This window comes from Peromyscus eremicus, chromosome 1, assembly GCF_949786415.1.
Source record: "Peromyscus eremicus chromosome 1, PerEre_H2_v1, whole genome shotgun sequence".
Lineage (NCBI taxonomy): Eukaryota > Metazoa > Chordata > Mammalia > Rodentia > Cricetidae > Peromyscus > Peromyscus eremicus.
The window spans coordinates 50,144,207-50,156,784 of record NC_081416.1 but is presented as its reverse complement, the minus strand read 5'-3'; the positions used below and the strand labels follow the sequence as shown (position 1 = coordinate 50,156,784).

The 12,578-nt window shown below is 41.2% G+C and overlaps 2 protein-coding genes across 6 annotated transcripts in view; one reads left to right on the top strand and one right to left on the bottom strand.

Moving 5' to 3' along the window:
* Positions 1-12,578, top strand: part of LOC131909138 (membrane-spanning 4-domains subfamily A member 4A-like) — a 158,903-nt gene that overhangs the window by 33,283 nt on the left and 113,042 nt on the right. Inside the window, exon 4 of the mRNA XM_059260460.1 lies at positions 1,660-1,825. The gene's annotated coding sequence lies outside the window, so the exon portion shown is untranslated. The remainder of the gene's footprint in view (positions 1-1,659; positions 1,826-12,578) is intronic.
* Ms4a1 (membrane spanning 4-domains A1) overlaps positions 1-12,578 on the bottom strand; it is a 30,979-nt gene that overhangs the window by 13,285 nt on the left and 5,116 nt on the right. Inside the window, exons 4-5 of one of the 5 annotated variants that reach the window (XM_059260451.1) lie at positions 11,707-11,859; positions 8,235-8,423 (exon numbers count right to left, since the gene is read on the bottom strand). The exons of 1 other annotated variant lie outside the window; for it this stretch is intronic. In XM_059260451.1, coding sequence (XP_059116434.1) covers positions 8,337-8,423; positions 11,707-11,859 — 240 coding nt within the window. In that variant the 3' untranslated portion in view covers positions 8,235-8,336. Of the gene's footprint in view, positions 1-1,050; positions 1,172-8,234; positions 8,424-11,706; positions 11,860-11,899; positions 12,205-12,578 lie in introns of those variants that run through there. 3 more of the 5 variants (XM_059260417.1, XM_059260444.1, XM_059260428.1) reach the window with 3 other exon arrangements.

The following is a 12,578-nucleotide window of genomic DNA, read 5'->3' as shown; positions in this document are numbered from 1 at the left end:
GTCATTCATGTTTATTACTTTCCCACCAACCACTTTCATTTTAGTGTGACATGTAACTCCTGAAACAATGTTAATCCACTAAGGGAGCTGTGCAGGATTATACAGGGAACCTGCCTCCGGTGATGCTGTGATCTCACTCAGTGTTAAACAGATCATCAAGCTCAGCTTCCTCCTCTGGAAGGTTTACAGATAAATACTCAGGATGCTGTCTATTCACAAGACGATAACCTCCCTTCACCTGACCATCGATGAGACCAAACCATTATAAGGGAAACAGGGACAGTCCCCCCCCCTCTCTCTCTCTCTCTCTCTCTCTCACACACACACACACACACACACACACACACACACACTTTATGGTTTAGTTTTGGGAACACATGGGAATCTAGTTAAAGTCAATCCCTCTAGCCTGTCTCCAGTGCCCACTCTTACCCTCCCCCGGCTTCTTAGATGGTACACAGAAAGCAGGAGTTGTCCTCAGTGTACCAATAACATGTAGAAAATGGTAGCTACTAAAGTCTGACACCACCTATGCATGTTTACAGTGAAGTTGATCTTTGGAGAGATAAATCAGTGGAAACAAGAGGGACGGAATTAGACTCTTTCAGCCAGGATTATTTTCTAGTTTGGTCTCAGGCAGTCCTAAAAAGATTCCGTATTTTAGGTTTAATCTTCATGATGCAGAGGGCCTTTCTATTGCTCCCATTTTATGAACAAGGAAATTGGGGCATGGAGAGGTTTGGCCACTCAACCAAGGTTATGCGGCTTCTATGTAGTAGAGCCTCAGGTTGAGCCCAACATGCCAGAGACTTTACCTCCATGCTAGCATTTGCTTACCACTCATTGCCTAGAGTCAGTTTTGAGAGGGGGAGCAGTTAGGAGGAAGGTGGCACATCCAGACTTGAAGTCGTCACAGCTTAAATCGTGCTGCCATTTGAAAGTCTCACCAGGGGCACCCCAGTCTGAAAGACTCTCTAGTCTCTAAAACCACTCCTCTCCTCATCCTGCCTCACTTTTTAATCATTTAAGCAGAGCAAACTCATGCCTTACCTGAGTCTCCAAGGCTTCAAGGCTCAAGGGCCAATTCAGACACTGCTGAGATCAGCTGGCTCCTTCTCCTATCTCAAGTACTTGAAGATGAGTGAGATAGACCAGGCCCTGGGGCTGGTACCTCTGGTTGACATCAGGTGACAGGAAATTAGTAGCTTCTGCTACCTTGAGATCTGCTCCAATCACTTTGCTTTGATAGAAAGGATATTCAAAAAAGTTTCTGCCTTACCGGGAGGTTTCACTTCTTGAAACATACCCTGGGGACTGTCTGGTGTGCTTCATGCTACCTTAATTAGAAGAAGTTCTGCAGCCCCCACCCTGTAAGCAGGTGTGGATGGTGGGTCCCTAAGGGTTAGCGGGGTGCTAGAAATTCTCCAGAGATGGGCTGCTAGGGACTGACTTTACCTTCACGCTTCACTTTTAGGGTTGAGCAGGTGGGGGAGGCGCCCATGCAGAGACTCAGAAGCCCGGAACAGGTACACTTGGGAGTGTTGTTCTTGTTGGTTTGCAAACGGTACTGTCATTTGCTCATACACAGTTCTAGCGGGCCATGGAAATCTTGTGTCAAATTTAGCAGAAATGGCCTCAAATATAATTTGTTCTCCATAGAACATGAACCCAGAAGCGTGAGGCAAGACTCAGCTCCCATTTTGGGTGCTATGAATCGAAACGACACTTTCACATATGAGTCCACCCTTCTTCTCCACCTTCCTGCTGCCCTCTCTCTTCAGTATGCCTGGAGCTGTATGCCCAAGTTCAGTGCCAGATCAAGTAGGTAAGTGGAGGAAGTTGGTGGCATGGGGAAAGTCTAAACATCTGGGAGGTGAATAAAAGATTTTTCTCAAGGTTATTATTATCCCCTCCTCTATATACACCCTGTATGCTCATATGTTAAGCTTTTTATTAATTTTTAATTTCATTGTCTATTGTTTTATTTCATTAGAGGTACAGAGCTGTAGACAGATATCTTTGCCCATTTAATCTAAAGGGTTGAAACACAGTAACTATATTAACAAATCTGAGGCTATTCACCTCTCTCATCTTTTTCCCCCTCTCTATTTCATTTAAATTGGTTTAGAGACATATAATTAGGACCAGTGAGTAGAAGTATTTCTGGGGAGGCTGGTTTTGGTACAACATTTGCTGAAGTGGTTTATTAGTACAACAAGCTGCTGTTTGGGTAGAGAACACACTGCCATTCAGAAAACTGAGGTGACAGCCTTTCAGCCACCTGTCAGAAATGTAGTGAGGAGGGGAGGGAAAATGGCAGATCCCCCAACCATTAAAGATTCTAGGTGCATATCTGTTGAAAAGTGTCAATGGTTGGGTATAATGACATAATGTCTTTGTTTTGTGTTGCTCCACTAAAATATCCAAGACTTTTTAAATTTATAAATAACAGACTTATTACAATTTAGTAGTCTGGGAAGTTCAAGGTCAAGGGTCCCACATCTGACAGGGCTTTTGTGCTCTAATATCCCATGGAGAAAGGCATAGGGCAAGAGAACACACATTCATGGAGGGGATTAGAGATGAGTACCAGCTAGTTTTCGTGGTGACAGTGTTAGCATTTTTAAGGGCAGAGCCCTTATGACCAATCACCACTTCAGGCCCACTTCTCAGCACTGTCACAATGGGAGTTAACTTTCCTAAGATGTTTAGGAATATATTCAAACAAGATCTCTCCAGGCCTGGGCTGTAGATGACTGTGAGACCTGAAGCTCCTATCCAGGCATGGTGGGTGGGTTAGAGATATGTACCTTTCAATGCACTGCATGCGGGAGCAGGGCAAGGCCTTGTAAATGTATGGCCTTTGAGAGCCCTGACCCAGGGATGTACAACCCAACCTTCATATCTGTTTCTAAGTCACATTTTCCTAGTCTTGGGATATTTGTTGTTCTTGTCTTTCTAGCCAAGGAGATGACCTTGTTTCAGTGTGAATCCTCCCAAACCGACTCGAATTCAGTTTATATCATCCACTTAAGTTGTCTTGGCTGATTTGGACTGAGTGTGCTCAAATGCTCACCACAATTAGGACTTGTCAACTGCCCTGCCTTTGATTTTCCTGTTTTATGTTGGACGCTTTGTTGATGCTGTTACACCCTTAACAGCTTTTTCCTTTAAACTATCCTCTTATCACTATCCTCTGCCTCCAATTTGGAAAAGATGCTCTGATGGTGCATATAAAAGTCTAATAACTCTGATCCAGCTAGCATTTGCAGACCCACATATGTTCTCAACTCCCATCTCTTGGTACTGCGATTCCCTCTTCTGAAGACTGACTTCTACATCGTGATTGTTTGTGTCCTTTCCTTACTCAGCCTTTGATCGCCATGTCCTTTAAAAGCAAGGTTAGGCTTTTCTGAGTATATCTAAGGGCTCTGTTTGCCTTTTTCTCCCATGAAGGTAAGGACCAGCAGGCTACTCAGAATTAGGAAGGAAATTGATGGCATGTTGTCAGCTGCTCAGCAAAGCCCTGGCACCCAGAATTATCTGCCTTTGGAGGGATTTTGGTTCAGAGCATTGGTAAGGGAGAAGCAGATTGCTCAGAACTGAGGCTCAGTATTGAAATGAAATTGAATCTGGCTGCAGGCCTGAAGATCCCAATGCTGTACCTATAATATAAGTTCAAGTACTTAACATTCTTTTTTTTTTTTTTTTTTTTTTTATAAATACTTTTTTTTTTTTTTTTTTTTTTTTTTTTTGGTTTTTCGAGACAGGGTTTCTCTGTGTAGCTTTGCGCCTTACCTGGAACTCACTCTGTAGCCTAGGCTGGCCTCGAACTCACAGAGATCCGCCTGGCTCTGCCTCCCGAGTGCTGGGATTAAAGGCGTGCGCCACCACCGCCCGGCTACTTAACATTCTTATAGTTCTTTGTGTTCTGAGGAAACACTTCACACTTTGCACAGGAAAGTAACATTCATCAAATGCCCATGTACATGCCACGCTCCACCTGTGTCAAAATTCTGACAACACCCACAATATCAACTGATTGTTTTATGATTAGAGAAACCAAGGCTTAGGAAATGGAGGAGCTGGTCCCCAAACACACTGCTAGAAATTGATAAAATAAGGTTTTAGAAGCAAAACAATTTTCAATTATAAGTACCTACACCATTTACCCAGTGACTTAAAAATTTCAAGTGCTGAAAGTTCACAGCAAAGCATTAGGTAAGTGTTACTGAATTTTAGCCTTAGAATTTAAAGCCCATAGTGTTTAAATACTCTGTTAAGTCACACGACTGTGCATGATAAAATAACATCTAATAACTAATCTAACTTACAAGTCCTTACCATAATGTGTCAAGTTTTCACCTTTAAATACTTCTAAAGCCTGAATATCACTCACTCAGTTACCAAATATTCTTTCACCAGAACCTCAATCAATGGGAAATAAAAATTAATGTCTCTTGCTCCTCACCTTCATCCATGTAACTTCCAGCTTAGAGCACACCTCAGCTCCTTCTAGCTTAGGGCAGAAATCTAAGAAAGCTTGTTAGTTTATTCATTTGAACAGGCTACAATTCTTCCTATGCCCAAGGCAGCATGAAATATGAGATTTACAGTTAGGAATCTTAATTCAAATCCTATTTTTAAATAAGATGCCCTTTGTGTTCGCAGAAAAAGTTGGCTGCTTTGAGTTTCGCTTTCATGTCTGTGACTGAAGGCACACCTTCCTTAATGGGCAGCCATGCCAGTTTGAAATGACACAGGCAACGTCTCAGTGCTGGTGGCATCCAGTTAGTGGCGGGGCAATGCAGTACAGTGCTGTGATTCTCAGAGTGAGGATTGGAAATCTTTTGGCATCCTCATGAGTTCAAAAGTGTTTTTTTTCTTTTTCTTTCTTTCTTTCTTCTTCCTTTCTTTCTTTTAAAGAGGAAAAATTATCTTTATTGGGTCTAGAAGATTCCAGAAATAAATTCCAATGCTTCATTCTTTTTTTTGGCTCTAATTTGGTTTTTATTTTTAATCTAAACAAATTGTGTTGTTTTAAAGAAAATGTCATGATTGCTTTCAATCTTTAGAACATACTTTTCAGTGAATGTTATATATACAACCTCATATATGTAGCTCATCATTTTCTATGACAAATATTTATAAATAGAAGTATTTTATCGAAATGGCATGTCAGTGTGGTTTAGGTTTTTTTTCCTATGGTGCTAATGGCAATGCCTATCTTCACATATGTGGATGGTTTTGTGATGTTCTATGAAGTGTCTAGTCAAGAGTGTGGTCCATTTTTTCTATCAAGTTGTTCATTTTTTCTTTTAGGTACTCAATTTTATTTTTCTTCCCATCTTTGATTCTTACTTTTATCATGTCCTGTGATGTGTATTCAAATATTTCTTTGTTTAAATTTTATTAAGAGATTTTCTATTCATTTTACATATCAACCTCATATTCCCCTGTCCTCCCTCCTCCCAGCCCCCAGCCTTCCCTCCAACCCAACCCCCATTCCTACCTCCTCCAAGGCAAGGTCTCCCATGGGGAGTCAGCAGAGCCTGGTACGTTCAGTTGAGGCAGGTCCAAGCCCCTCCTCCCTGCACCAAGGCTGTGCAAAGTGTCTCAGCATCGGCACTAGGCTCCAAAAAAGCTGGCTCATGCACTAGGGACAGGTCCTGATTTCATTGCCTGGGGGCCCCCTAAACAGTTCAAGCTAAACAACTGTCTTTCATCCAGAGGGCCTAGTCCAGTACCATGGGGGCTCCTCAGCTATTGGTCCACAGTTCATGTGTTTCCACTAGCTTGGCTAGTTATCCCTGTATTTTTTCCAATCATGGTCTCAATATCTCTTGCTCTTAGAATCCCTCCTCTCTCTTGTCGACTGGACTCCTGGAGCTCTGCCTGGGACCTGGCCATGGATCTCTGCATCTGCTCCCATCAGTCACTGGATGAGGGTTCTATCATGACAGGGTATTCAGCCATCCGATCACCAGAGTAGGTCAGTTCAGGCGCCCTCTCGACCATTGCCGGTAGTCTATGGTGGAGTCATCTTTGTGGATTCCTGGGGACCTCCCTAGCACTCTGCTTCTCCCTATTCCCGTGGTGTCTTCATTTATCATGGTATCTCTATCCTTGTTCTCCCACTCTGTTCCTGATCCAGCTCGAACCTCCGCTCCCCTAAGTTCTCTTTCCCCCAACCCTTGCCTTTCATTACCCCCACTGACCCCCAGTTTGCTCCTGTAGATCTCATCTGTTTCTCCATCTCTGGGCGATCCCTGTGTCTTTCCTAGGGTCCTCCTTACTAGCTAGCCTCCCTGGAGCTGTGGGTTGCAGTCTGGTAATCCTTTGCTTTACATCAAGTACCCACTTATGAGTGAGTACATACCATGTTTGTCTTCCTGAGTCTGGGTTACCTCACTCAGGATGATATTTTCTAGTTCCATCCATCTGCCTGCAAACCTCACGGTGTCGTTTGTTTTCAAAACAACATGAGGACCTTAAAACATTTTATATTTTATTTATTTGTATATGCGTGTGTGCCTGCCTGGGTGTATGTGCACCACAAGCTTGCAGGTGCCATGGGAGCCTGAAGAGGGTGTAAGAGACCTCAGAACTGGAGTTACAGGCAGCTGTGCTCTGTCCAATGTGGATACTGGGAATCAAACTGTGGAAGAGCAGAGAATTCTCTTAACTTGAACCATCTTTCCAGCACCCACACTAAGATCTTATTTGGCTCTTTCACTAGATGATACTGGTACATTCCACAGGTTACAGAGCATGAGACATGATGGACTGCAGGGAATGGTCATAGAGAATATCTTGTTGCCCCCTCACCCCCATATATACTATGCTGTCTTACAGCAGCCTCTTCCAGGATTCTCTGCATTGGAATCCCCTGTAAATCTCAGAAAACTGATCAAGTGCATGGCTCCCACTATACTCTGATGTAATTGATATGTTTGCCTATGGTGCACTGGGGATTCTGGAAGTTCCTTAGATGATGTGAATGCACAGCCAGCCAAATCTGTGAACTGTTTCTTTAGGGATTTTGAAAATAAAGCCAGTGCTATTCTTCACATTACTTTGGAAAATATAGTTGTTTTGGAAAGGCATTATTTCTGTCAACATGAAATTACTTTTAATTTTGAAGGGTGTAAAAGGGTTCAGAGACCCAACAAGAGCTCTAGAGACAGATACCGGCAGATAAGGAGTGAGACCTCTCGGGCTGTGGAACCAGACTACATGTTGATGTGGGCCCACCACTGCAAGCTTTGTGACATTGAGCAGATCTTACCTTTTTCATGCTTCAGCCTCCTTGTTTAGATGTAACAATAACCGTTTTCTCAGGATTTTGTGAGGTCAAAGGAGCAGCAGCTATACCATTTGGTACAAACTCTGTACCATAGTAGCTCCACCAATACTTGCCATCGTTGATTATTGATTTGAGTATTTATCCTAGTTTGCTTCTCTGCTGCTATGGTCAATACTATAGCCGAAAGAAATTTAGGGGAGAAAGGGGTTATATCTGGCTTATACTTTCAGATAACAGTCCATCACTGAGGGAAGTTAGGTCCAAGACTCAAAGCAGCAATCTGGAGCAGTAACCACGAAGGGATGCCGCTTACTCTGTTCTCTGACCCATCACCCTGCCAGCTTTTTTATACAGCTCCCCCCACCTGCTGGGGGATGTCACCACCCATAGTGGCATGGACCCTGCCACATCAAGTGTCACAGTGTCCCAAACATGACCACGGGTCACTTTATCTGGGTAATTACTCAATTGGCCATTTCTCTTCCTGGGTATCTTTAGTTAGTGTCAAGTTAAAAATAAAAACTAACCAGCATGCTGTAGCTACTCTTGTAGCTGGCTAATAACAACTAACAGTCTTGTGGCTTCAAGATAAAAGTTTCTGACCGACCCATTCTTCCTTTCAGTTTATCTTCTTGCTTCTTGGAGCAGGAGCCCTTGTGTGGCGTCTCTTAGGGGACTCATCAGGAAACTTTCATGTATAGACTTCCAGTCAGATGACGAGGTCACCTGAGTTTGAGCTTTGGTTCCTCTCTTTACTTATAGAGTGGCCATGCCACAAAGAACAAGAAGGGTGATTACACCGAGGTAATCATTCTGTTGGGAGAGGAAGTGGCATTACCAGGATGCAGGTTGGGTTTCATCAGCCAAAATGATCCCCCTTGAGTCACTCCCAGCCCCCTTTGCTTCAAATAATTACGAATTTTAAATATGTATTTGTGTTGGCTCTTTATCACAAGCAATACTGGCCTCTAAGCTGTCTCACATTGCATCTTTACTTGCACAGTGCTATTCAACAACAGCCTTCTGCAAATTATTTTTTGGTGTATCCCAAAAATGAGGAAAAGAGGGAAATGAACAGTTCAGCAATGCTGAAGATCATCAACATAACCAAAATCCCCTGCAACAGAAAGAAACAATGGAGTCATGATGTTAGGACAGTGATGGGTTTTCTGATCACAATGAAGTAGCCATTACCACATAATAAGCCATTACTTCTCACATTAGTGAAGGATAATGGGAATATAAGCTATACCAGAATAGCATAGGATAACATTATTGTCTTAAAGAAAAATTAAACAGAATATTTGCTAAATTATATTCAGGACATTCTCCATTTTATAGACACAGCATTCACAGAGCAATGCATATCAGAAAAGTGGTCTCTTGAAGGACAAAGATAGAATAAGGCCAAGATATAGGAAAATGGTAGAGACAAAAATAGAAAAGGCAAGAAAAAGAGGGGGAAAGAGAAAACTACTACCCCAGAAAAAAGTAACACATGGAAAAAGAGACATGGAGAGAAAGCTAGGCTAGAAGCACCACTCAGAAGACTTTAAAAGTAGATTGTACCATGCTAGCTAAGAGTACACATAGCCATACACACCTGGCCAGGAGTCCACAGGCTGGACCCTGGCACAGAGCTGGTTGAAGCCTGCCCTCTTCTAAGAATGGATTCTTCTATGGCCATTGCAAAGGCTCTTATGATTAACAGTCTATTCTATGCTATATTTGTCAATTGTATCTTTATGATAGGTTGAATAACTATTTAAGGCCACCTAGTTTTTAATCTAATGTCATGGTGTAAAGCATTTCAATACTTTACTCTTCTGTGACAGGAGCTGATATATTTCCTTCTTTTTTCTGTGTTTTTTCTTTTTTGTTTTACTCTGAACAAAGCTGCAGCAGTGTTCTTGTAATACATGTTTGTATAGAGGTGACTTAGTTGCAGTGGAGGTAGATACTGGGCTGAAAGCTGAGTGTGCCTTTTATGTAAATGAATGCTGTCTCCTTACTGTGCCATCTCAGATGATGATGCATCTTTTCATCATGTCTCTGCTTGCCATCCTACTTCCTCATTAATCCTTGACTTCAGCCTGGGAGCTTCTGATTGAATCCTGGTGGATGCTGAATACATCGATTAATAAATTACCAGACTTTTGACAGAGAGAAAGCAAGTTGAAGAATTTTACAGATGGACTTAATCAAATTGAAGAGTTCCTCCTCTATTCATGGCTTGTTGAGTGTTTTTGTCATTTAATGATGAATTTAGTCAATGTTTTCTTTCCTCTGTCCACTCAAACATCATGTGAGTTTCATCATGTGTTTTGTTGATATAGTATAGTAAATACATAGATTTACTTAAACATACATTTCATTCTTAGGATATAGGATACCTGGTTGTAGTTGGGGACACTGTGTACATATCACTAGATTCAACATGCTTGTATTCAACTGGGGATATTTATATCTATATTTATAAGAAATATTGGTCTGTAGTTATCTTCATGGGTTTTTAGTGTTTGGGCCTGGTTAATTTCAGCCTTACAGAATAGCCAGACACTGTCACAGTGATGTCATGTTAGTAAGGTTGTCTACTAGTTATTTTGAACCTTGAACTAGCATGGAAAAAATAGGAAGATAAGAAAGCCACAATTAATGGTAACTGGCACTTTGAAGGAGGGTGATTTTGCTCCAGTAGTCTTGGATGGAAAAGATGTAGCTGCTAATCCCAAGGAGTTTGAGCTGCCTATGAGCTGTCATGTCTTATAGAACATCTACTTTGGAATTTCGTAAGGACTACTGTTTGAGACTACATGAGGTGTACAGGTGACAGTGGGTGGTGGTTTTAGTAAGATGTTATCCACTGATGCTTCAGTATACATCTTCTCTGAATACACACACACACACATAAATGAACATATCTATATGTTATAAAGATATAAAATATGTTATATACAATATTATATGTATGTATATTCTCTTGCTGAAAATCACAAAGAACAATGATAGATTGGATTGGATTATTGGCAAAGGAGCATGGTCTATCTTGTTTGTATTAGCTATTGTTCACAGAGTCATTTCTTTTTATACGTGTTTTCAGTTTGAGTTGGAAAAGTTATAGGGCTTCTAGAAGCTATTGGTCATTTATCCCCATATATCCTTTAGCATTAGCAAATGTTCAAGTTGTGAGCATTCTTGGATCATATCGTTGGTGTCTACTGAAGGTTAAAATCTCATGGTGTGGGGACAGGGCTGAGGAGTGGGAAAAAGTCAGAAATTTGGTTTGTGGCTACAATTTGAGTACTTTTTTTCTGTATTCACTTTATTCAGCCAGTCCTCTGCACCACTTTAGTGCACGACACTTTGTCTTATCCTTATCTGAAGGCTAAGAAGCCTGTTAAGGGCCTAGGTCACTGTAGACCTACCTTGAGTGGACAATGGCCTCCATGTCTCTCTCATAATTATATTGCAGAAGGCCAATGCTGACACACAGCTGTGACATGTAAGCAGTTTCTGCGTTCTTTAACATTCTGTTTAGAAATTCCAAGTCCTAAACTTTTCTTTTACAAACTTCTAGTTTGTGAATAGGAGACTTTTAAGGTTTTTAAATATCTTTGAGTGAGTTTTGTTTTGTTTGTTTTATATATAGTACTTCATTTTCAGAGAAGGGATGATTTGAAAAGTTCTGCTCAGCATGACCAGGACAAGTTCCCTCTTTTCTGCTCCCCTCCCCTGATTTTGGGGGTCCTATTGCACCTAATCACACCACACACTATCTTAGAACAGCTCTCTTTTACCTGAGCTCCATTCTCTTAGGTAGTTTTGAACTTCTTCAGCAATTTTTGGGGGGCATTGGGATCCAAACTATTGCCTCATCTTGACTAAGCATGCACTCTATAATGAAGTTAGCCATGTTAGCAGTCTTTAATGTGCCTACTTGATTATCATTTTATTTCTATATAGATTCACTCATACCTTTTACGTTATTTTACACCATTACTGTAGTAGTTTGGACAGAGTAGAAATATCGATTTTCAGTTTACCATAGTTTATCAGAAATATAATCTAAATATTAAAACCAAAGATACAATTATAATATATATTGGGAACTTTGAACCACAAGCATACCACTATGCCTCTATCTTTTAGTGTCTCTTTCTATTTTTATTATCCTTATTTTACTTGCATGTTTTATACCTTTTATAAGTTGTTGACTGTTTATTGTTCTACTCCACAATGCCTGACATAATGTTGGTCTAGTATAGTGGACTCTTGGATGTTTTGAGCAAAAGGAAATACACAGGTGCCTATAATATTATCTGGATGGTGCTGACTGGGTGCTAATTTTTTTTTGTTTAAACCATCTGCTTCTCACTCTATAAATGGCACAGGGTACTTACAAGGAATAGAACAGTAATAGGACCACATTGAATAGCATCTGTAGAATAGCCACAGATGAATTCTTTATCTAGAAGGAGACCAAATATGAGGAGAATGATTCCAGCTGCTGCTCCCAGGGCACTAAGTAAATTCATCACCTGGCTCATTTTTATCTGCAATAGAATCAGAACATAACACAAGACTCAGGCCTACCTTGTGCCACAGATAGAGCAGTGTGGGGTGGGTGAGTACTGGAGAGCTGGATTAGTCACAACACCAAGAAGCCACCATGTGATCATTTAAAACATTTACCACTCATAATACATCTTTAGGAATTCACCCGCAATGAATGGAGAAGTCAGCCAGCCTTTGATAACCTCTCTATCTCTCACATTCTGGGCCTGGGTTAACTTCCATTCAAATAGAGGTAGCTATGGCCTGTTTAAATGTTCATTTAAAAACCGTATTTAACCAAACACTGCATTTCTCTGTCACTTTTCCATCTTCCTAAAATTACAAACTTTTAGGGCTGGTGAGAGGGCTCAGCAGATAAAGGTACTTGCCACCTGATAACCTGAGTTCCATCCTTGGACCCACAACGTGGAAGGAGAGAACCAGCTCCTAATAGCCATTTTCTGACTTCCACAGGTACACTGTGACTTCCACAAGTACACTGTGACTTCCACAGGTACACTGTGACTTCCACAGGTACCCTGTGACTTCCACAGGTACACTGTGGCATGGACATGCCCCCCCCCCCCCCGATACATATACCTGATAAATAAAAGTAAGCACATTTTAAAATTATAAAATTTTCCAGTGTTCTTTGATCCAAATAACTTACTGACTTATTAATTACTATCTAATGTCTTTGTTTCCTTGAGATAGAATA